Genomic DNA, 22,123 nt, shown 5'->3' with positions numbered 1-22,123 from the left:
CGCGGAGCTTGTACGGAGCTGATAGGGATTTGTGAGGGCAGCAGCAAAGAGATTGGAGTTCGAAGACGCCGCTGCAGATGTACGTACCTTTAATCTGATATGATATCGGGATGTGAGAGAGGATGAAGAAGAATTGAAGCTTCACGGAGGAGGGAGGGGAAGGAGAGAAGAAGAGGAAGGAGAGATTGGGAGATAGAAATGGAAAGGGAAGGGAGTGCCGGGTGTTTGGGGCAAGGGGACACGGGCAGCTGCCGCCGAGTCAACGCGAAGAACTCCCCGATGCCCTTGTTTTCCGAAGGCGGCAGGAAAGCCCCAGCGAAGGATGTAAGCCGTCCTGACACGCCGTGGCCGAGTGGCCGACAGCTGTCTGGCAGGCCATCTCCCCACTGGAACAGAACCCTGAGAACCCTGGAAACCCTTGCGAGCTTGGCTGGGGCCGCTGGCAGTTGCGAGGCTTCGGCTTCGGGAGAGGGAGAGGGCGCACGGGAGCCGGGTCACCTCCCCATGTCACTTTCGTCACTGTGGAGGAGCCGAGTTACCTTCTCCTCGGCGGTCCGCAGCGCAACCCCGACAGGCACGTCTGAGGAACCCTGCGCTCTGCGACTTGCATTGAAATTGGGACTCGCTGAGTGGCCCAGCGCCGTCGCGGACCCGTGGCGGCCATGGTGGGGGGGCAACGCTCTGTGGAGTCGCTGGGGCTGGTGGGCCGTGGTCATGGCTGTTCGGCCAGCTCTGAGAGGCCAACCGCGAGAAAAAAAATGCAGGTGGGCTAACGACGAAGTGCTCGATCGGGGGATTAGACGACAGTGATACAGGGGCTCCGGGCCTGGAGCAACGGGTCCAGAGGAGGGGCGGACAAATTGGTTTAACTCCCGTTTGCGACTTAGCCTGCAGGTAAGGTACTGTCTGCTGTCTGCTGTCATTGCTGCCGCAGTTGCTGATAGCGTGGGCGCTTTAGACCGAGAGATGCCTCGCGCTCTCGCGTCCCCGGAATGCTCTCGGCATGTGGCCACGGAGGGAACGGCGGCCGGGGGAACATCGAATGATGTGGAGGGGACCTAATTCGAGGCACGCAACCTGGGTGCGTAGATAAGAAGGAAAACATCACACACAGAAAAAGGACCCTGGATTCTAAATCTTGGTCCCAATTATCCCCACGTTCCTTGGTCTCCGGAGGCCATGGAGTCGCAGCAGATCATTCATGGTCCCCTCCCCTTCCCTCCCCCCGCACAATGACTCGAGCCTGGTTCACTATCACGACATCTCCCAACTCCAGCCCATTGCTGTTATTCCGAGCCTGGTCCCTCGGCTAGTCCTCTCTGCTGAATTTGCCTTATCTCGTCCCAAATGTCGTGCCCACCAGGTCCGGTACTTTCAACCGCCCTAGCGGAACCCACCAAGCAGGGTATCAAAAAAGAGAAACCTGCCATGCATATTCCGAGCTGGATTTGTCATCTGCTCCCCGACCATGATGGATTGTGGGACTCGCCGAGAACTCAATTACGATTACGTCTGCCTCCATCCTCATACTGTGTTTATTCACTGGAGGGGCCGGCAATTGGCCGTGTTTCTTACTCGGATTTGTGCTCGGCGTTCTCAGATACAGTATGACAATGTGTCGACGGTGCTGTGCAAATTCTTGCCCCCTGTTGACTTTCTCGTCATCCGTGAGATGTCGCCCGAACCGATGTCTTTACCGAGGGTCAATGCCGACGCCGGCCCGTGTTCGTTTTGCTCTGATTTACAATCAAGAACGGTGCCTCCGATACTCGGCTTCAAAAGTGATGCTCAACCGACCCGTGTGCTTTCATACTGTGCACTAATAAACCACCACCGCCAACTCTTAAAAGACGTGAGGTGGTCCACCCGTAGACGTCACAGCAATGATGAGGATGGCCAGCACGGTGGGTCAAATCTCCTCGTCTCCCCAGCTTTGAATCTCATCTCCCACGTTTCTCGCTCTGTTCGTCTGCCCCAGATTCAGCCCAACCCTTGCAGCTATGGCCGCCGCCCAATAGCGAGCGGCTCGGATGCCGCCGGAAGCGGCTCGGCGGACGGCGGCATCCCGCTCCTCTGAGAAAAAGCTCACAGCCCCCGTCAGACGCCCTCCTCCGAGCTCCATCCCCGAAAATCCTCCGCTTGACTCCGGCCTCGTGGAGGCGGTCTCCTCCACGCATCCACGCACCAATGGTAAGCGTCGCCGAGACTTTCCCTTAAGAGACTGGTACCCGAGTGAGCTGCATCGAATAGTCTGCAGTAGACTCGCGGTTGCGAATGCCTTATTTCGTCCATTCACAAGTAAAGAACCCAGGCTTCGGTTGCATCTCCCGACAGCAAACTCGCCAAATCAAGAACTAAAGATGGGAGGCATTCTTCTCTTGTTATCACTGAGCTGTGTTTGTCCCACTTGACTGACCTCACTTCGGAGGGTGTCATCTCATGAGCCAAGTCTTTCCGCTTCAACACACTGGTGCCAGAAGATCCAGTTATCGAGCCAATCCAGCTGCTGCATATTTACCCTTGCCTTGCGCCTTCGTCCTCACCACTGTGTCCAACAATGGTGCCCGTTACTGAAACCTCATCTTGAACCGTAGGATATACAAAGCCTATGTTCCGTTCCAGTAGGCAGGCCAACTTCCCATGCCATTAAAATAGCTTTGGAGACAATGCCCAATACCTCAAGGCCCCACACTATCCGCGCTCGCTCTACTAGCTATCGTTCACACCAGCTCTATGGAACGCAGCAACACTTCGAACTAGGACCCGTATTATACCCTGCCGATAGCAGAGATGAATAACGCCTTTAGTAGTATGTCTACCCCGGCTTCTTCGTCTTCGAGCATTTCTATCGATGCAGCCTGCCTTGCTTTCTTGGAACCCGTGGGGCTTAACAGTCACCTTCTCATGGAAAGCACAAATATACGGTATTTGGCCGATATCTACTTCGTCTTTAGTATTTACGAATATATCTGATGCTGCGCTGACAGCTATGGTACGGACAGTCAACTCGTTGCCTAGTAATGCCCCGTGTGGGCCGGGCGCACCCATTTCGGAAGTCTTCATTTGCCGATTGGACTGGATCATGAGCTGCTGGGTTGGTGGATCGAGGCCAGATTGAGGCGACGAAGTTGGATCAGGTTGAAACGGAGAGAACTGAACGAACTGGGAATCAGATGGGGGTCTCGCTAACGGGAAAATTGAAATGAAAACGCCGTCTATTCATACATTAGGCTTCCTCATCGAGGCTTGCCACCTTCTATCATGATATTAAACCCAATTTTTCATCAACCTCCTGCGCCACCGCAATCGAACGACTGAGGATATCCGATTCGTGCTCTGACAACGTGCTCACCTCGGTCCCTACCATACAGCTCATATCTTGCTTCGAGGCGCCCTTGACCCAATGTTGGTCAATCATCCAGTGCGTTGGCACCTCGAAGGCCGTCTGGTTGACGATCTTGTTTTTTAACAGCCCGCCGTTATACCATAGCAACTTTTCTCTCTGGTCGACATGTGCAATAACAAAGCTGCACACGCGTACTTCGGGCTTAGATTGAAGCCCACCATCTCTCCTCGCGTTGTTGGTTTCTTGTTCGCTCTCCTCCTCTTGGTTTTTCTCTTCAGCTTCCACTAGCCAGCCCACCATGCCGCCGTAGTGGGGTGAAAAGGTATAGGTTGATTCGGTGGCCTCAAAACCAATCCACCACGTCTCTTTATCACCATATGTGATTTTGTAAGTCCACTCCTCCCGTACATCATGCGAGTTCTGCCATCCTATATGGAGCAGACCAATCAAAACATCAAGGCGGGACTTATCAACAACGACGAGTCCAGAGTCACCCTCCTCTGAGTAACGCTCCGTCCAAACAAGCGATTTTGCAGTCTCGTTGCTCGGGTGCTTGATTTGTTCATGCCACCAGTCTTGCCGTTCGGCGAAGCCGCCTTGCCAAAGGAGGCGGTCGTGGAATAGCATGACGCCTGTCTCTTGGTATTGATCTTGGTTGAGGAGCTCTTTAGGGTCTTGCAGAAAGACAGTATCCGCATCGAGGAGGATCACTTGCTCAAAGCGGCTCGCCAGCGCCGCAAATGGCTTGATCGCCCACCCTCCATGAGCCAACTGCAACGTCCTATCGTCAAAGACAGTGAGGATATCGAGCATCTCGATCTCCCTGCCATCCCCCGCCTTCTGGATCGCATCTTTTCCCTTTTGTGATAAGTCTTCGGGTCCTGCGTAGACGATCTGGATCGGGAGCTGAGTTTTGAGTACGCGCGTCAATGATGCGATCAGATGGCAGGCAAAGCGCAGAGTTTTGTCACCCGTGGGGATGACAATTCCGGTGCTCTGAGGAATAATGGAGGTGTTGGTATCGGTTGAAAGGCCAAGTCGATCTCGGATGGCCGACAGGGGCGGGGAATATTGGACAGGTTCGGTCGATTGAGGCTTTAGATAAGGGAAGAGAGACTCGGTGACTTGCACGACGAGTTCCGCGATGGCCTTCCGTGAATCTTCTTTGTCGTTGCCAGCCGACTCCTCAACATGCGATTCCAGCTCCTCGATCCACGATCGAAGCACGACGGCACGCTGGCCGAGTTCGCCAAAGACTTCCTTGTACGGCGAGCCAAGGGGATAGTCCAGAAAGTAACGGGCGCCCAGTTCGATCGGGCTGAAGCTCTGCAGGCTGGGGGAGTTGGGAAACGCAATGCGACTCGGATTGTTGCTGGGCGTCTTCACAGACGGAAATGCACCGGTCGCATCATGATATCGGAAAGCGAAGATCAGGAACAGCCAGAGGAAGGATATAGCGGCGGCGATTTGGATCGAGTGTGCGTTGAGTCGGAGCATGGCCGGTATTCGTAACATGGCGACGCGAGGGATAAGGTCGTAAGATGATCGAGGGAGCAGAAGCACACGCGACAAGAGAACGAGAAGCTCGTATAGAGAGGAGCCTAAAAAGCAGTGGACAGGTGGGTGGAGGGAGAGAGGGAGGCAGACCAACAACATATGCAGGTCAGCTTACAGTAGAATGAAGGACAAACAAAAAGAAAAGCCTGTGGAATAGCCAGTATCTTTCTAATCAGATGTTTATATTCACCCTTCAATCGGACACCTGTTGGGCATCATGCCAGCTGGTGACTTGATCTCATATTTCCTTTTGTCGGCCGCCAGTGGGGCGTCAAATGTTGGAATGCAATTGATTACGACGCCTTTCACGCAGCGCAGGTTCCAGGTTCTCCGCCACTCGGCTGGCGATGCCGTGATAGAGGGATTCGTGGCGAGGCCCCACCAAGCAGAGAATCGAGCCAATACATAGCGGCAATTCCACTGACAACTACGCCCGGTCGATCATTGCGTTTGGCCAAACCGATTGCCCACCAGGGTATCCCTGTCCCCTGAAGCCTTGCGCGTTTACGAAGGGAGTCGATGCTGTGAATTGCTGACTCGAAAGAGACCGAATCACTCCATTTATACTGCAGCCGGAGAAGGCGTTTACACCAGGGGCACACGTTTATTGAAAATCCACCAAGCTGACGCCTCGTTCTGTGCTTATCTCAAGGCGCAGGGTCTAAACCAATAGTGTCAGCCTCATAGCCGCTGGTCGACAGGGATGAGCAGCCGCGCCCAGAACGGACGATCCCGCCACTTTTCGGAATTGGGTTTAAGTGGTATCCACTCGATCACTCAAATCACTCACTCACTCCGAAACTCCCAAACTCCAAACTCCAAACTCACAAACTCACAAACTCCAAACTCACAAACTTCGCAGGCCCCTTCAACGAACATATAAAACAGGGGCTGTGTCCATCCGTACTCATTCATCAATCTGCAGGATTGTGCCATCCCGTTCCACATCATGTCGGGTCTGCCTTACGAAGTACTAGCCTGAGCGCCCCCCGTTTCAGAGAGAGTCTGTCAACCAACAAGCCCACGTATTGATCAATCAGAACTCACCAGGACCTGACCGTATACGAACAAGGCCGGATGCTTCCAACGACACAACCAACAACCCCAATTGTTAGCCAATTAGCGATTGCTTAGGCGCCGCAGGTCCTGGCCTGCTCGATCCAGCCTTGAGTAACCCCAGCATCGCTTGTTTGAGCCAAGGAGGAGTCTCTTCAGCTGCTGTTGGGAGAGCGTGATTAACACGTTAACACCCGTGTCCCGTTGCATCCGTAGTTTTCTCCAACATCTCTCGTCTCTCGTTCACTGCAGTTCTCCGTAATTGAAACCCTCTTGTTGATACTCCAAGGCGTTTGTTTTCTTCCCCTTGGCCTCCATCATGTTGCTCTTCCCGGTTGCCTTGGCCTTATTGCTCGCCTGGGGCCAGTCCACAGTGTATGGTGACAAGACCATTACATGCTATGGCTACGGGGGGCTCGCATATCCAAACAACACACGCTGCCCTGGCTCCAATGCTTGCTGCGGTGTTGATGCGACGTGTTTGTCAAATCGGCTGTGTCACAAGCCCAACGACGGCGCCAGTACATTTTTGAGAGGCCCTTGTGCCATCGACCCATACGATTCGGGCACATGCGCGCAAATCTGTCTCTATAGTGAGTAGTCTCGAATTATCCAGCCTTCATTGCAGGGTATTGTCCCTAAACCACACGCAAGAAGCCTCCGTTGAGAGGCGGGCGACATGGACAATACGACTGACAGTGCGTCCTTACTAACTCTGTGATAAGATGAGACCACCGGCATTCTCCCTCGCGTAAACGCCTGCTCCGACGGATCTCTTTGCTGCGACGACGATAGCCACTGCTGTGACAACGGGAAGGGCATTTTCCTCGACAACGACGGCCAGGTAGCAGACAGCGCCCCAAGCACAACCTACTCGTACGGTCCAGAACGTACGGCGGCCACTTTCCGAACGAAAGAGGAGACCACTACCAGCTCGACAACTGTTGCTACCAGCTCGACGACTGTTGCTACCAGCTCAACTGTTGCCACCACATCTGCGAGTGAATCGACTACAACCGCATCAGTTGCGACTTCAACTTCATCCTCAGCAGCAGAAGAGTCAAGCAGCGCAGGTGATGCCAACAACACCTCAAGTCTAGCAATCGGTCTAGGTGTTGGGATTCCTGTAGCTGCCGTCGCCGCCGGCTTGTTAGGTGCTTGGTTTTGGTGGAGAAATCGAAAGGCCAAGAAAGCCGCAGCCGATGAGATGGAAGTGCAATTTGCAAGAGAAGTCGCACAGCGTCAGTTTCAGTGGCCTGAGAGTGGATATCAACACACTGGGAGTTACGAGTTGCCACCCAGGAGCCCAGTTGAGTTAGATGGAGCGAGTAAAAGGTAGCAAGGTCGATGTATCTAGTTCTTTGGGTTTCTCGACCCCGTTCAATATCATCAGTATATAGCCCCCAAATAAGTCAAATAAACACAGTAATATGAATAATGGATCTTGGAAAATAGTATTCAGGTTAATAGAGTTATTACACATGCACTCATACCTCAACCCTTTCCTCCTACCCGTCCGTCATTGCGCACTCAATCCTGTCTCGGGCGTTGTCGATTTGAACTTCGGAATGATGAGCAAAACCGGAACAACCAAGCTTGTGGAGTCCACGTCCCAGGTCCCTTAACGCATCACGATCTCGTATCACAAGTGCAGATAGCCAAAAGGTAACTGAATTTGTCAATTGTCTGGGCCCCGAGGTATTAAGTACACCCTCCGCCTGCTGCTTGCATCCAAGCCTGCCTTGCTACTCCCAGAGGCTCCAAGTATTATACTACACGATGTTTCTACCCTTGCGTCTCAAATCGAGCGCCTCAAGCTCCTGTTCTCGTAGCCGTATCCCGTTCTTCCAATACATCTTCTAGTTGAAATCCGCAGTGCCCTGTGCATTCGGGTCGGGCTCTCCGTGGGTCTCGAAAAACTGCAAGAACCGAGCCTCTGCCCTCCGCTTACTTGCGTCGTCGAGTTCGCCTTGAGCGGCACCATTCTCCTTGGCACTCTCTGCGCCGTTCGACAACTTCGCAACTGATGATGGACTATAACCTAGTTAGAACTGTCTTGTGCCTAGAACATGCGCAAGGGGTTGGTACTTACCCAAACATTTCCCTATCAACTTGCAAGAACACCTTCATGGAGTCTTTGTCACCGCGCTGGACCAGGTAGTTGAGGTACACCTGTGCCAGCTCCTTTTTAGAGGATGGTGAGAGGCGGCTGCGCTCTCTAAGTTCGTCAAAGACTTGCTTCACCCGCTCGCCCTGCTTGGCCTCGGCTTCGGTGCTCGTTGGCTGCTCCAATTCAAACTGGAACCATCGGTCCCAGAACAATCGGCTGTCTGCGTACCACTGCACATTCTTAAGGAACACGGCCCGAGCCTCTTCGACTGCACCCTTAGCTTTACACAGCAGCATTGCCCATTCTGCCACCAGCGCAGCCTTGGTGTAGATGTCCACGGTGGGAGCATCGATATGGTCCTTGTAAACTTGAATGGCTGCCTCAATGCCGTTCTGCCTTCGCTCAACATTGGCCCAAGACACAATGACCTCGACGCAGTCGGGAAGCTTGAAGAGGATAGCAGCGTGAATGTCCAAAGCGATCTGAGGTCGGCCGGTGCTCTCTTCAAAGTAGGCCCACTGCATTCGGATACCGGGTCGGCTCACTGGGACAAACATTGTCGAAGCCCGCAGGTAGATGTTTCGCACCTCCTCTTCCTTCCCTGTCTGCCCTGACATCCATCGAGCATACCGGAACCAGAACTCGTCGTAGAAGGCACATGTGACGATGCATCGCTCGTACAGGGCGACGATTCGTCCATAGTCACCCTCGGCTTCTTCAAAGTCCAAGTACTTGCGCCAGTTAACAAGTTGAGAATGTTCCAGTGGCGTGACATGGAAGTACGGCCGCTTGACCTCTGACTCGTACGTCCAGCGCTTCGAAACTTCGTTCTGGGTTGCTGTGAATATGTCGTAGTACATGTTGTCAATCTTTCCTCGAATTTCCCGCTCAATCTCCAGCTCTGGCTTCTGAGGTCCGCCGAACGCGGCGGCTTCCGCTTCAACCTCGGACTTGAACCCGGCCAAAACGTCAGTGGCGACTACTTCAGACATGGGCTGATTGTGCGAGAGAGATCGGAAACGCTCGTAGTAGCGGGCGTACTGGTGCATGGGGATGCGAATAACGCGAGCGTGGATGGCGTAGATGCGATCCTGGGCCTCCTGTCGCTCCTCGTACTCGATGTACTTGTCCCAGAAGGGGTGGGCCAAGAAATCCAAGCCAACCAAGGTCGAGCCGCGCTCAAAGAGTCTAATCGATTAGGTTAGAGAAAATCCACCATTCAAGGGTCGGGTTAGGTCATGGGGATGGAGAGGATCAGTACAGAGGGGAAAATGGTTGTGCAAGTGAGTAGCAAAACCGCGATCAGGTTCCTCCGAGCAGGGACGTGTGTTGCGCCATGACGACTTGAGGTTTAGAAGAGCACGGTGGAACATCAACAGAGCCTGGCAGAAAGCGTGAGAGAGCATCCCAGTTTTGGGGCTACTGCAGGCATATCTCACCATGGGACATGTTGATTGTGAAATGTGTGAAGCCATCGAGGATGTGTCGACCGAGGCGATGCCGGTCAAGCGAGAGACTGCGCCGACAGGCATGTTAAGGGGAGGGGAAGGAAATTATCCGACAAGACTTACTCTCTGACGAGGTGTGGGTCATGGGTTGTCTCCATCTTGAAGGAGCAGTAATCCGTCCACAAGTCGACAGAATTGGTGATGCTAGCGCATCCGCGTTCATAGACCTGGGCAGGCATCTATCAGCAAAGCTCATCCGTGGCGCAAACAAGAGTCTCACCATCTCAGCTGATTCAGGTCCAGCAATGTTGAATTCCATATCGGCGTATTTCTTCCAGTAGCCGAACAGGAGAGGGAACTTGAGGAGGAATCTGTCGTAGGCATCGCGGAATGTCGCCAGAGCCTGCGGGCTGGAGTTGCGGTTCAAGCCACCCTCGAGGGTTTCGCATGCTTTGATGAGGTTTTCCCAATTCTCGAAGTTGTCGGGGTCGGCCTCCTGTTGCACGAACATGATTAGTTGCGAGACTCGAAGCTGCGGCTCCTTGGAAGACTTACCACCTCGGCATTGTGCTTTCGCACCGTCGTGTACTCCTCGTCGGAGCCGCCAAAGTGGCCGAAGTCACTCATGTCGTCGAAGTCGCCAGAAACTATGTCGCGTACTGCGATTGATCAGGATCCGATAGGGCGCGGGCTGGTTAGGATGATGGCTAAGTGTGTTTGGCGAAAGAACCTGACAAAGATTGGTGATGGAGGCTCAAGGCTGAGGGTCGCGAGTGGAAGGGGCTGGTGGTTCGCGCGCAGGTCGAGAACCGGGTCTTTTTCGGGATGGTACCTTTCAATCATGTACCCTCGAGGTGCCAGCTGCACGAGCGCGTCACGAATTACAGCTGAAAATTTCCTCGTTCGGTTAGCAGGCCTGCAGGTAATCGCTGATGGTACAAGGACCACAAGTCGCCCTCTCACTTGCAGCTCAGCTTCCTGCAGTGACCGGGGCAACAATCTGCCGGCTTCCTGATGACTAAGCACTCGACCGCCAGCGACTGATATTTTCTTGAACGCAGTGGAGGTTTGGAGATTTTTCTTTCCTCTAAACATGGCTAATGATGATTCCCACTCAAATATTATGATAGGAAGAGACTGAACGCTCTCTTAACAGAGAGCATGATCTCAATTTCGAATCTGAAGCCTCGTCGCTCTTCTTTTTCTCTTCTTTCCTCTCCAGATAGCTCTGCAATGTTCGGCATGGCATTGAAGTTTTCTCGTCGCATAGGCCAGGACCGTGATGCTCACGCTGGGTGCTCACCAGAAGCACCCCGCGACAACGAGCAATGTCTAGCCTGACTCACGGCGTTCTGTTGTCCTCTCCCTGCACTCCCCCTGTGAAATTGCCACGATGACCTAGTAGGACACACCCTGCTTTGAGGTTGTTGTCCACGTCATGTTGGGCTCAAACCTCCTCCAACCGTTGTAGAGAGCCACTCCTGATGCTCGTGGCAGGCAGCCAGACAGTCGCTCCCATGCTTGCATGAATCAACTGCATCTGCCGTGTGCAGATTCGTCCGGATGCATAAAACTACGGGTTTGTAGGAGCCAGCGAAAACAACATCAACTGTTTTGTCGGCAGATCTAGAGGCTTTCAATCAGCATCTGGTTCGGCATGCGTTTTCTGCAATCTGGTGTTAGAGCTTGACATGAACCCCGCGAAGTAGAACCCGACACGCTTCTCCGAGACAACTGTTCCCAGCTGAGGCCGCGGGTGCATACACGGAGTACATCACACGGTAATAATTAGTTGATTTCTTGGTTGGCGTCTGTACCTCTGAAGAGAAACGGCAGTTGTGGAGCTGAGCTGAACCACCGTCAGCAGGGCATTTACCGCCCAGCGCAGCAACGTCATGCTAAATACGTACCCGTAAGCGGGCAGGGGTCATCTCCAGTGACCTCCAATGCCCAAAGCTCCCATCCAACTTCAACAGTGTAATCCGCCGCCGAGCCACGTCCGCCCGCCAACAGCCCTCCCTCGCAGTATTCGCACACAACAACAGACGGCCATGGGCTAGAAGACCCGTCGATGCCTTCTCGCAATCGCTACGCTGAAGCCTAGTCCAACGCTCCTGTCCCGCGCTTCCCCTCCGCCTCCACCTCCGTATCGATATCACCATGGACTATCCAACTGCTTCAATCGGCTCCCAGGCCCTCGCGCCTGAGAAGTCCTGCGAGCTCTACATCCGCGACTACCCCTACCGATCCATCGCCATCGTCTCCGCCTCCCACGCCCTGATTCTACGATACACTGCCTCGACCAGCGAAGCCATTGCCAATGGCTCGCTTACATCTGTCGCGTCTGCCCGCCCCCGTGGGAACGGCGGGGAGTCGCCCGTCTCCAAGTGCATGGTCGAGTTTGCGCCCGTTTCGCAGCGCTTGCTACAAGACTACCGCCGCCTGACACATCGACCGATTTATGGAACACTGGGCTTGATTGCCGTCAACGGCGAAGTCTTCATATCCGTCATCACACACGCCTCCAGGGCCGCCACGGTTCGACCAGGCGAGACGGTCGAGCGCATTGCCGGCGTGGCCTTTTACTGCCTGAGTAGCGCCGACTACGATGATGTCGTGCCCCTCGAGTCCCTCGAACCCGAATTCTCCGACGCCACATCTGTCTATACCCAATCATCCGCCTATAGCCAAGGGTTGAGCCGGAGGGAAGTGCCAGTAGAGCATCCCTGCCATGAGCTGCGCACCCTCCTTAGCAATGGATCTTTTTACTACAGTACAGACTTTGACGTCACCAACAGAGTGCAGGACAGGTGCGTGGGAGAGTCCATTCTCCATGGCAGCCACCAGGCTAATCCGCAGTAGGCCGATAAACTCCAACTCCTTCGAGATCGACAACTTTGACGACGTGTTCCTATGGAACTCGTTTATGATCAGCCCTCTAGTGCAATTCCGCTCACGGCTCATGCCACAGGAACGAGAAGCGCTCGACACCTCACGAATTCTGACATCAGCCATCCGAGGCTTCTGCAAGACGATGACGATCCCACAAAGCTCTTCGCCGCTCAAGACATCCAAAAACGGAATGCCCTCGTACATGACCCTTATCTCGCGACTATCCTGCAGAAGAGCAGGCACTCGTTTCAACGCCCGAGGTATCGACGATGATGGTCATGTTGCCAACTTTGTCGAGTCGGAAACGACCTTCTGGAGCCCTTCAGGAACTCTCTTCTCGTATGCCCAAGTTCGAGGGTCTGTTCCTGTATTTTGGGAACAAGCAGCAGATTTAATACCAGGTCGGCAAAAGATTACGGTCACTCGGTCTCCAGATGGCACCCAACCAGCGTTTAACAAGCACTTTGAGGAGCTCGAGCAGACATATGGTGCGGTCCACATTATCAATCTTCTCAGCGAATCCAAGCCAGGAGAGGTTGAACTCAGCAATCTCTATCGCAACGGCGTCAGACACTGCCCATTGAGCCGACCAGGCCCCGACGGCTCTTGGGACCATGCGCTTCTGCGCGAGACCCACTACGATTTCCATGCCGAGACCAAAGGACCTGCAGGGTACGAGGCAGCGCGCGAGATCCGGCGATACATTGAAGACTCGACAGATGGCTTTGCATACTTCCTCTCGGAAGAGGCCAGCGATTCACACGAGGTCTCCTATAGATCTGCACATAGCCGTCTGGTCGTGGTGCTCCAGCAAGAAGGGGTTTTCAGAACCAACTGTCTTGATTGCCTTGATCGAACAAACCTTATCCAGACTCTCATCTCGCAGATGGCAGTGGAGGCTTTCCTTGGACACAGAGGCGAGTTTGCGGCGTCCGATTTCTGGATGAGACACTCCAGTCTGTGGGCAGACAACGGTGATTCGCTTTCCAAGATCTATGCTGGAACTGGCGCATTGAAGTCATCATTCACACGCCATGGAAAGATGTCCTTGGCGGGAGCGGTTGCTGATGTGCGCAAGTCTGTTCAGCGCATCTATCACAACAATTTCCTCGATCCTTCTCGGCAAATTACGATTGATATGCTGCTGGGCCGCCTTGTTGGGCAGACCCCCGTTCACCTATTCGACCCCATCAGCGACTTCGTGTCGGTCGAGTTGGCCAAGCGAAGTGACGAGTTCTCGTCGAAAAATAGCATAAATATGTGGGTTGGCACATTCAACCTCAATGGGCGAACTGAAGGAGTCGATCATGATCTGGGACCATGGCTTTTCCCACCGTCTATGGGTAATGCCCAGCCGGAGATATACGTGGTCGGGTTCCAGGAAATCGTGGAATTGAGCCCACAGCAAATTATGAACAGTGACCCAACTCGAAAGCACATGTGGGAGACTGCGGTCAGAGGTAACCTAAACGAACGGCAGAAGCGACTAGGAGGTGAAAAGTACGTGTTGTTGCGAAGTGGGCAGCTTGTCGGTGCTGCCCTTTGCATATTTGTCAAGACGTCGGCTCTGGACAATATTAAGAACGTTGAGGGCAGTGTCAAGAAGACAGGCATGTCTGGAATGGCCGGCAACAAGGGCGCAGTTGCAATTCGGTTTGACTATGCCAACACGCACATCTGTTTTGTTACAGCACATTTGGCAGCTGGGTTTGCGAATTACGATGAACGAAATCGGGACTATGCTACAATCCACCATGGACTGCGATTCCAGAGGAACAGAGGCATTGACGATCATGGTAAGTTCTGCTCTAAAACAGCCATTGTCCAGTTATGAATTGCCGTTATGTTTGCCTACTAACATGAACAGACGCTGTTGTATGGCTGGGTGACTTCAATTACCGTGTTGGCCTGAGCCTTGAAACAGCACGGAGCCTGGTTCAGAAGCGTCAGTTCGGGGTTCTGTACGAGAATGACCAGTTGAATTTGCAAATGGTTGCTGGGCTGTCGTTCCCCTTCTACTCGGAGGCCCGTATCAACTTCGCACCAACGTACAAGTTTGACATTGGCACCGACACTTATGATACATCGTGGGTTTCTACGCGCTTACCATCCAGACAAAACATGGACTAATTCGATAATTTAGTGAAAAAGCCCGCATTCCTGCCTGGACAGATCGCATTCTCCGAAAAGGAGCCAACCTTAGACAACTCTTGTACGACTCGGCGCCTCTCAAGTTCTCAGACCATCGCCCCGTACATGCTCTCTTTGAATGCAAAGTGAGCCTAGTCGACGAAGCACTGCGCGAAACGATCAGCCAGGAGCTATATCAACGCCGCAAAGCCGATGTTGGGGATTCAACGGCGCATGCGGGCGGCGATGAGGACACTGAAGATGAAGACCTCATCGGTTACGATTCCGTCGAGCCCGGTCTCCCACCAGCCAGCTCAGACCGTCAGAAATGGTGGCTCGATAACAAGCAGCCTGCGCGAGCGACGGTGCCTATTCCCAGGGATCGAAACGGGCAGTCCATGGGTCTCAACCCTGGGCGTGCATCAAACCCGTTCGGCCAAAACGAGGAACAAGACTGGATTTCAATTCCCAGGTCATCATCCAAAGCTTCTCTCTCGAGCATGTCGAGCTCTCCTTTTGAAAAGGTCATGCTTCCACACGCCATGGGGGCGTCCGCGTCAAGTATTCCGCCTCGCAAGCTACCTCCGCCGTTCGACCCCTCTACCCTCCCGGCCAAGGTCGGGCGGATGAGCCTCGCTGACGATTCTGGACCCGGAAGCCGGGGCGAAACGCCTCCACCTCCTCCGCCTAGGCGTCAGACGGGGGGCATGGCAGCTCCGGTGACGATGCCGGCGACTGGGCTTAATAGGACACAGACCCAACCGGTACATGCGCCTCTCAGACCGCTCTCAGCGGCCTCGCACACGTCGCATTCTTCACATGGCGTTAGGAGCGCTAAGTCTCCCCCGCCTGTCGCGAAGAAGCCGGCTCATCTAGCTACGATATCACCGTTAGCAAGCCCGGTACCCAATCACAACCCCATGGACGACGGGGAGTTCCGTCCGCCATTGCCCACGCGCGCTGGGACTGCAGGCCCGTCGGGTATCACATTGCCATCTGGGCAGACGTTGACATCGACGAGGAAACCCGTGCCATCGCCGAAACCCGCGGTGAACGCATTAGGGATTAGGGCATCAGGGACACCGCCCATGGGAGCAGTAGGCTTGCCCGGCATGACGGGTGGAGAAGGCCGGCCGATGGTCGCGGCCCGCCGTGCGCCACCGTCGCAAGCGCAACCGTTGTCGCAAGAACATAGGAATGGACACGGGCAACGCAACGGCAATGGCAATGGCAATGTAGACTTGTTGGACTCGCTGGATGAAGGCCAAGAGGTGGGAGGCTGGGAGACTCTGAAACCGAGCACGAGGGCATGATATAGCAAGACAGAGAGACGGATTGGGAAAATATTGGATTGATCGGGTTGGCGCCATTGAATTATGGGTGTTGTATGTTTGTTTCGTGTCATGAGGTACAGTATAGACGAGCGGATGGGGGTATTATCCAAGGACGAAGTAGGCAGGGTAAGACAAAAAAGGGGTCTGGATCATCAGAGAATACCATATATGAAGCACGAGTTTAGAGAGGGACAGTGAGTGTGTGTGCCCTCTGAGACGTCGGTCCTCGCGTGAGGCCTCGATGGGAAGAATGCGGCCAGCCACGGAATGGCCTCGTGAGCGAGGGGAATGTCGGGATGTCGTGTGTCTCGGGATCGAAGTAGTTGCATGCACCCATGCGTCTAAGTAATACATCTATTCATATATAGTCTGTACACATGCATCTATTCAGATATAGTCCGCGCACATGCATCTATTCGAGCACCCACACGTACACACGACGATACACAGCACACCCGCAGCAGCAGTGCTACGGCACATGTACCCACGCGCATGTACCGCCTTAATCAGCCCGGTCGAGTCGAGTCTAGTCCCCCCGGGCGCCCGCCGACGGTCGAGGGTTAGACGCCACCGAGCCGGGGTCAGCGCACGCGCTTCATGACTCTGTGAATGAACGGATCCATTTCTCTGAGTGAATGGATCCATTGTTTCTTCCCCGGCTCCCATTGTAGCCCGCTGGTCGCGTTGCACCGGACTCGACGCAGCGGGCTGGACGCAGCGGTCAGCGGCGGGGACCACGCAGCGTTGTACCCAATGGCGCTACGGGCGCCCTGTGGCACTGACTCGGCTAGGGACCTGGGGGACGATTCCCAGCGGGGCTGCTCGGCGGAACTGCGCTGGACCGAAGGGGATCTGCCACTGGCCGTTGCCGTCCCGTCTCGCGTAGCAGCCCAGCAGCGTCGCAGCAGCATGCCTGTCCCCTGCCCCGGCCTACCCTGTACCCTCCATCATCAATCATCGTTGCTCACCGCGGGACGACCTCATGACCAGGTTGGATCGCCCCCCCCCCCCCGCGAGTTAAACGGGCAAAGATTCCCGTGTACCGTGGCTTAGAAGTCAACTCCCATGATATTTTATTGAGTGACACATCCACCAACGATACTTTCTTCGTTTTTAGAGCCTCGCACCGCAGCTTGCTCATCACATCATATCATCTGCGGCGTCCCCGTATCACCACCAGCTTTCTATTGTTCCCCTTTTTCAAAACCCCAAGCCCAGAGCCTCTAGCCTCTCTCGCCTATCGCCCGAATCATTCCCCCCCAACCCCGCCCGCCGCTCTTCAATTCAATCTGCCAACTCTTCGCGGCCGATAAGCCTTGTCCGGGCTGGGGCGTCATCGCGTAAAAGTCAATAGCCCAGCGCCAACACCGGGTGGCCGGCGCCTCGTCAAGGATTCGTTCGGTTGGCGACTGCACTAGAACCAACCTCGTGGGCGACGGAGCGACTTGAGCGAGCGAAACCGAAAATCGCAATTTCTCTATTTTGGCACCAGCACCGACTCTTAATTATTTACTCTCTCGCCTCGCCTCGCCTGGCCTCTTTTTCTTTGTTCTTCCCGCCCCCCTACTTCTTTCCTTGCTCGTGCTGGAATCTCGTTGCGCGCTCTGGACTGGCATTCTCCAGACCGGCATAGGGGATTCAATCTTTCGTCGTACACCCACCCATTCATCATTAATGTTTCGCGCCTCTCTCTTCTGTGCCGGGCCGTACACTAAGGGAGACCGCACGCCGTCATCTGTCCATCATCTGCAGCGCAGACAACAACCTTGACGCAACCGAGCCGATCGGGTCTCCTCAACACCAAACACGACCTGCATCAGCATCAACGCCCCCACCGCGGTACCATCGCTCGCCTGCACGTGAGAGGGAGACACAGCGATTGAGTCGCCGTGACCGCATCGCAACCCGACAACATCGCATCTGGACCGATCGCCGACGGGCTCTGATTGATTCACCGTCCCTCTGGCATCTCTCCGGCATCTCAACAGTGCAGGATCGTTCTCAGTGCGGCGAGGGAGCACTTCATCTTCAAGTCGCCGCTTGACGCAGCTCGACCCGCCTCATCCACGACGGGAACTTGACCGCTACGACTCAACGATTAATCCACCATCGCCATCCCATCCCATCCATCTTTCCTCGAATAATACCATCCACCATGGATCCCCTCGCAGAGTCCAAGGACGCCGGCACCCAGACCACCACGGCCCCCATCACGAACCCCCTCATGCCCCCGGCCAAGCAACAGCGCATCCTCATCTGGCGCACTGAAGTCGCCTCGGCCCTCTCGCTCCCGACCCCGTCGCTGGCCTCGTCGCGCTCCTCCTCATCGGCAGCCTCCTCCTCCGCCGCCGCCAGCCCTGGTCCCGGCCCCGCCCCCTCACGACCCCGCGGTTTCTGGAAGCGCCTCAGCTGGCGCCTCTCCCGCCATCATCGCGACGGCTCCTCTGTTTCGCCAGGTGCTGAGCCGACGGCCATGTACCGCGAGGACAGGCCCCAGCAGGCCACCGCCGGGCGCGATGCCCACGACGATGACGGCGTGGCACTACCCGATAAGATCAGTGACGAAGGTGCTGGCAACGGTCTACGGAATAGACAGGAGAGGCTGGAACGGGCGGCGAGGCTGCTCAACCGAGGCGTGAGGGAGGACGAGGGCGCGGCCGTCATCAACGCGCAGCGCAGTCGCAACGGCCAGCATGCTGTGGCATAGCATCCGTAGATGCAACGCTACTCGACCCCTCGCTTCCTATTCCGCTTACGAGGAGCCTGGACGCGGCTATAATTATAATAACTAACCCTGGCCTGGTTGGGGTATGCCGACATGTGTCATGATAGCATTTATTGTTCATTAATCGACGTCTTTACAAATAGACACTGAGCACTCGTGACGAAATCGCTCCGTTTTCTCAACCCTCCCCAACTCCGTCTCAACGCGAGCCAGTCCCCTAGTCCGCAAGTGACCTCAGCCTAGAACACCAAGTCTCGCCTGAGACAAGACAGAGCAGTCTTGTTCTGCGAGACATCGTATGTTAGGAGAGCCGCAAATGTTGACTCGACCGCGCCTTGTAGCCCGACCGAAGTCCGCCTCTTAAAAGACGAAACTGGACATGGCCATCGCGCAGAGGCCAGAGAAAGGTTGTATCGGATCAACAACAACGGAAACCATATCGCCATTCCTTTTCCGTTCGACGTGCCGTGTAAAATTCGTAGGACTTGAACTTTGTGTGGGGGAATTCGGGAATTTGGATTTGGGGTTTCGCGGGAAAAACATAAAACATAAAAACACAGCTCCTTGTCTCTTCTCCGGGGGTAAAAAACGAGCCGACAGCAAAAGACGAGATAAAAAATAACATCAAAGGGGGGGACAGGAAAACGGGGTAAAATGAAACAGCATTTCCATAGTGATCCATCAAGAATAGGGGGCCACCAGTGACTTGATCTCGATGGCAGTACCCAGGGGGAAAGAGAAACACTATGTAGGTAAGGAGGCAATGGACGGAGGGGGAGCTTTGCGATTTATCTGTCAGGTAGAAGCCGTCACCGAGCGGGGCGGCCGCTTTCCGAGTCCATCGGAGGAACAAGACGGAGAAGAATCCATGCCGTGCACTTTCCCTTGCCTGAGCCAAACCCATGATCCTCCCTCTCCCTTGCCATGAAAAGCAACGCACTGCGCGAAAAAAGCCTCGTACTATCAGCCAGTCCGCCCAAGACAGGCCCAGCTATCCGTGTGTCCGGGGGCAGACAAGAGTTAGCCGGGGCGAGAGCGCATCTCGGTTCCAGTTTGCCGAGATGCAGGTGGTATCGGGGATGGGATGGAAGAAGATTAAGAGGCGGCCGCGGGCGCGGGCTCCTCCTTGGGAGCCTCCTGCTCGGCAGGCTTGTCGGCCTCGCCCTCCTCCTTCTTGGGGGCATCGGCGGCGCCGGCGGCATCGGCCTCGGCGCTGTCGGACGACGTCCAGAGGGTCAGGTTGTCGCGGAGGAGCTGCATGATGAGAGTGCTATCGCGGTAAGACTCCTCGGACAGGGAGTCGAGCTCAGCAATGGCATCGTCGAAGGCCTGCTTCGCGAGGTGGCAAGCGCGGTCGGGCGAGTTCAGGATCTCGTAGTAGAAGACGGAGAAGTTCAGGGCCAGACCCAGGCGGATGGGGTGGGTAGGAGTGAGCTCAGTCTGGGCGACATCGGTGGCGCTCTGTGGTTGGGCACAACGGTTAGCGGGGGACGCGAGGGGCCCGGATCGCGCGGCATGTGATGGAGGGGATTTAGCCTCACCTTGTAAGCCTCGTGGGCGGCGGTGGCAGCTCCCTTGCGCTTCTCACCGGAAGCGAACTCGGCGAGGTAACGGTGGTAGTCACCCTTCCTATATCGAGGAGCCAGGTTAGAGTCCAGAAGTCTTTTGGTTTTATCTTACGGCGATAGGGACAGGGGAGGTGAGGTGAGGGGAAAAGGGGGGGTTTTGATAGAGGATGGGGGTAGACACAAGAGGGAAAATCCAAGTGAATCGAGACGGATAGAAAGGCAGCAGGAGAGCAGGGGCGGGGAGGGACAAAAAACGCACATCTTGTGGTAGAAGACCTTGGACTCGCCAGTGGCGGCGTTGGGGATGAGGAACTCGTCGAGAACGTCGAGGACATCCTGGCAGACGCGCTCAAGCTCCAACTCGATCTTGGTGCGGTAGTCCTTGATGGTGGGAACGTGCTTCTCGGAGCCCTTGGACTCCTCCTTCTGCTCGATCGAGGAGATAATGCGCCACGAGGCACGGCGGGTACCGACGACGTTCTTGTAGGCAACGCTGAGGAGGTTGCGCTCGTCGACGGTGAGCTCGCCGCCGAGCTTAGCCACCTCCTTCATGTAGGTGACCATCTCATCGTATCGCTCAGCCTGCTCGCAGAGGCGAGCCAGGAAGGTCTTGCTGTAGTTGGTACGGGCACGAGGTCAGCGATTCTGAACGGGTTTTTTTCGGTGGGGTCATCCCGTTCACGACGACGAAAACGAGGGGATCGAGAGCGACGACGAGGAATCGGGTCGACGTGATAGTAGGACTAACCTTTCACGCTAGACGAGGAGACAATGGTTAGCATCTTGTCAACAAAGATTAAAGAGTGCCTGCGAGAGGGGCCAACGGGGGGCAAAGAGGCGGACGACACAGAGACACAGAGCCGGCTCAAAGAGCGCAGGGCGAGGCCATAACCGCTGACGCCATGGGGATGGGATGTCCGCGCTGGGGCAGTCTGCTGAGGGGTTGTGCTGTGCTATGCGGTACTGTGCGGTACTCTGTAGTGCGGGCTGGGCTGGGCAGGCTCGGCTGACTGGGTTGAGGAAAAGGGCACAACCGCAGCGAAACGAGGGGACGAGGGGACGAGGAGACGAGGGGGCAAGGCTCAGAAGAGGGGGAGGAATGGATGAGGGGGACGACGGGCTTACCTCGGTGGTCATGGTGACTGGAGATGTTGTTTTGGGGTGGAGAGGGAGAAGAGAGACGGACGGGGAGGAAGAAGGAACAAGGAGAGATGGTGAGAGATGGGTGAAGGTGAGAAGGCGACGGTGTTTTCGAGGTTTGGTTTGAGATTTGGGTGTTTGGGTTCCGGGGGGGGTGCGTAGTTAGAATAAGAGGGAGGGAGAGGGAGGGATGAATGGGGATGGGATGCGAGAGTGTGGACTGTGGACTGTGGACTGGGCTAGGACTGGGCCTGAGACTGGCACTGGCGCTGCTGCTTGTGGAGGTGGACGCGGGTCAGGCGTTGAGAAAGCGCTGTGTGTTTGCAGTTTCGGGCGGGGACGGTGCGGATTTGCGCGTCTGGCCGTGTTTATTTGGAGCTTGCTCGGGGCAGTTTGGTGCAGTTTGGGGCTGCCTGGGCGCCTGTTTCGAGAGCCCACAGCGGCCACCTGCCAGCACCCGTCGCCCTGCACCGGAACTCACTCTTGTTCTGACCCTTGGGGGCTAGGCCGACCAGGTTTTCGGTGCCCGCTCCAGGCCAGAGGCATACTACGTACGTAGTGGTAGAGGGGCTCTGGTAGCCCGTAGGTACCTGAGTGGCTGCCACCCAGGCGTTGCCGGGGCCGTTGACATGCCATGAATGGCTGCCCAGGGGCGCGCTGCGGGGCGTCTTTGGAGCAACCTGTGGCGGGTACGGTACGGTGCGCTGCGGTTCCATGGCAGCAGTACCTACCTAGCTAGCCCGATGGACGCCCAGGTGCTAATCGTGCCCGTTGCTGTGGGCGCCCAGATGCCTGGCAGTGCCGCAGTGTCAATCGA

At 55.4% G+C, this 22,123-nt stretch overlaps 7 protein-coding genes across 7 annotated transcripts; 3 read left to right on the top strand and 4 right to left on the bottom strand.

The window, feature by feature from the left end:
• Window positions 1-3,259: 3,259 nt before the first annotated feature.
• Window positions 3,260-4,843, bottom strand: BGZ61DRAFT_337458 (mannosyltransferase putative-domain-containing protein; the record flags this gene model as incomplete). The annotated part of the gene is made up of 1 exon (XM_046239049.1): window positions 3,260-4,843. The coding sequence occupies one exon, from the start codon at window positions 4,841-4,843 to the stop codon at window positions 3,260-3,262; it is 1,584 nt and encodes a 527-aa protein (XP_046111526.1).
• Window positions 4,844-6,158: 1,315 nt separating this feature from the next.
• On the top strand, window positions 6,159-7,442 carry BGZ61DRAFT_1808 (uncharacterized protein). The gene is made up of 2 exons (XM_046237684.1): window positions 6,159-6,552; window positions 6,685-7,442. The coding sequence occupies exons 1-2, from the start codon at window positions 6,279-6,281 to the stop codon at window positions 7,296-7,298; spliced, it is 888 nt and encodes a 295-aa protein (XP_046111525.1). The 5' UTR covers window positions 6,159-6,278; the 3' UTR covers window positions 7,299-7,442.
• Window positions 7,443-7,625: 183 nt separating this feature from the next.
• BGZ61DRAFT_436920 (uncharacterized protein) lies at window positions 7,626-10,332 on the bottom strand. Its single transcript, XM_046244050.1, has 5 exons — window positions 10,073-10,332; window positions 9,798-10,013; window positions 9,641-9,744; window positions 8,052-9,257; window positions 7,626-7,993 (listed from the first exon to the last, which is right to left on the bottom strand). The coding sequence occupies exons 1-5, from the start codon at window positions 10,142-10,144 to the stop codon at window positions 7,819-7,821; spliced, it is 1,773 nt and encodes a 590-aa protein (XP_046111524.1). The 5' UTR covers window positions 10,145-10,332; the 3' UTR covers window positions 7,626-7,818.
• Window positions 10,333-11,448: 1,116 nt separating this feature from the next.
• Window positions 11,449-16,223, top strand: BGZ61DRAFT_436917 (SacI homology domain-containing protein). The gene is made up of 4 exons (XM_046244049.1): window positions 11,449-12,327; window positions 12,380-14,205; window positions 14,277-14,496; window positions 14,553-16,223. Exons 1-4 carry the CDS (start codon window positions 11,678-11,680, stop codon window positions 15,850-15,852), a joined length of 3,996 nt encoding a protein of 1,331 aa, XP_046111523.1. The 5' UTR covers window positions 11,449-11,677; the 3' UTR covers window positions 15,853-16,223.
• A 1,563-nt stretch (window positions 16,224-17,786) lies between these two features.
• Window positions 17,787-18,798, top strand: BGZ61DRAFT_1683 (uncharacterized protein). The gene has a single exon (XM_046237553.1). It carries the CDS (start codon window positions 18,029-18,031, stop codon window positions 18,578-18,580), a length of 552 nt encoding a protein of 183 aa, XP_046111522.1. The 5' UTR covers window positions 17,787-18,028; the 3' UTR covers window positions 18,581-18,798.
• BGZ61DRAFT_436914 (uncharacterized protein) lies at window positions 18,702-19,859 on the bottom strand. The gene has a single exon (XM_046244048.1). The coding sequence runs from the start codon at window positions 19,500-19,502 to the stop codon at window positions 19,017-19,019; it is 486 nt and encodes a 161-aa protein (XP_046111521.1). The 5' UTR covers window positions 19,503-19,859; the 3' UTR covers window positions 18,702-19,016.
• Window positions 19,694-21,303, bottom strand: BGZ61DRAFT_524972 (14-3-3 domain-containing protein; the record flags this gene model as incomplete). The annotated part of the gene is made up of 5 exons (XM_046252686.1): window positions 19,694-20,059; window positions 20,140-20,227; window positions 20,426-20,779; window positions 20,915-20,922; window positions 21,292-21,303. The coding sequence occupies 5 exons, from the start codon at window positions 21,301-21,303 to the stop codon at window positions 19,694-19,696; spliced, it is 828 nt and encodes a 275-aa protein (XP_046111520.1).
• Between the last annotated feature and the right edge of the window lie 820 nt (window positions 21,304-22,123).

The sequence above is a fragment of the Ilyonectria robusta genome, assembly GCF_021365365.1.
Source record: "Ilyonectria robusta strain PMI_751 chromosome Unknown BGZ61scaffold_1, whole genome shotgun sequence".
In the NCBI taxonomy this organism is placed as follows: domain Eukaryota; kingdom Fungi; phylum Ascomycota; class Sordariomycetes; order Hypocreales; family Nectriaceae; genus Ilyonectria; species Ilyonectria robusta.
Note: the sequence above shows the minus strand (reverse complement) of the source record. Positions and strands in the feature narration are given on the sequence as shown.

Excerpts from the sequence above, each read along its gene's own strand:
- BGZ61DRAFT_1808 (XM_046237684.1), top strand. The coding sequence starts at position 6,279 with ATGTTGCTCTTCCCGGTTGCCTTGGCCTTATTGCTCGCCTGGGGCCAG. Across the intron at positions 6,553-6,684 it reads CGCGCAAATCTGTCTCTATA|ATGAGACCACCGGCATTCTC; the intron begins GTGAGTAGTCTC and ends CTCTGTGATAAG.
- BGZ61DRAFT_436920 (XM_046244050.1), bottom strand. The coding sequence starts at position 10,144 with ATGAGTGACTTCGGCCACTTTGGCGGCTCCGACGAGGAGTACACGACG. Across the intron at positions 10,014-10,072 it reads GAAAGCACAATGCCGAGGTG|GAGGCCGACCCCGACAACTT; the intron begins GTAAGTCTTCCA and ends TTCGTGCAACAG. Across the intron at positions 9,745-9,797 it reads GACCTGAATCAGCTGAGATG|GTCTATGAACGCGGATGCGC; the intron begins GTGAGACTCTTG and ends ATGCCTGCCCAG.
- BGZ61DRAFT_436917 (XM_046244049.1), top strand. The coding sequence starts at position 11,678 with ATGGACTATCCAACTGCTTCAATCGGCTCCCAGGCCCTCGCGCCTGAG. Across the intron at positions 14,206-14,276 it reads CAGAGGCATTGACGATCATG|ACGCTGTTGTATGGCTGGGT; the intron begins GTAAGTTCTGCT and ends TAACATGAACAG. Across the intron at positions 14,497-14,552 it reads ACCGACACTTATGATACATC|TGAAAAAGCCCGCATTCCTG; the intron begins GTGGGTTTCTAC and ends TCGATAATTTAG.
- BGZ61DRAFT_1683 (XM_046237553.1), top strand. The coding sequence starts at position 18,029 with ATGGATCCCCTCGCAGAGTCCAAGGACGCCGGCACCCAGACCACCACG.
- BGZ61DRAFT_436914 (XM_046244048.1), bottom strand. The coding sequence starts at position 19,502 with ATGGGTTTGGCTCAGGCAAGGGAAAGTGCACGGCATGGATTCTTCTCC.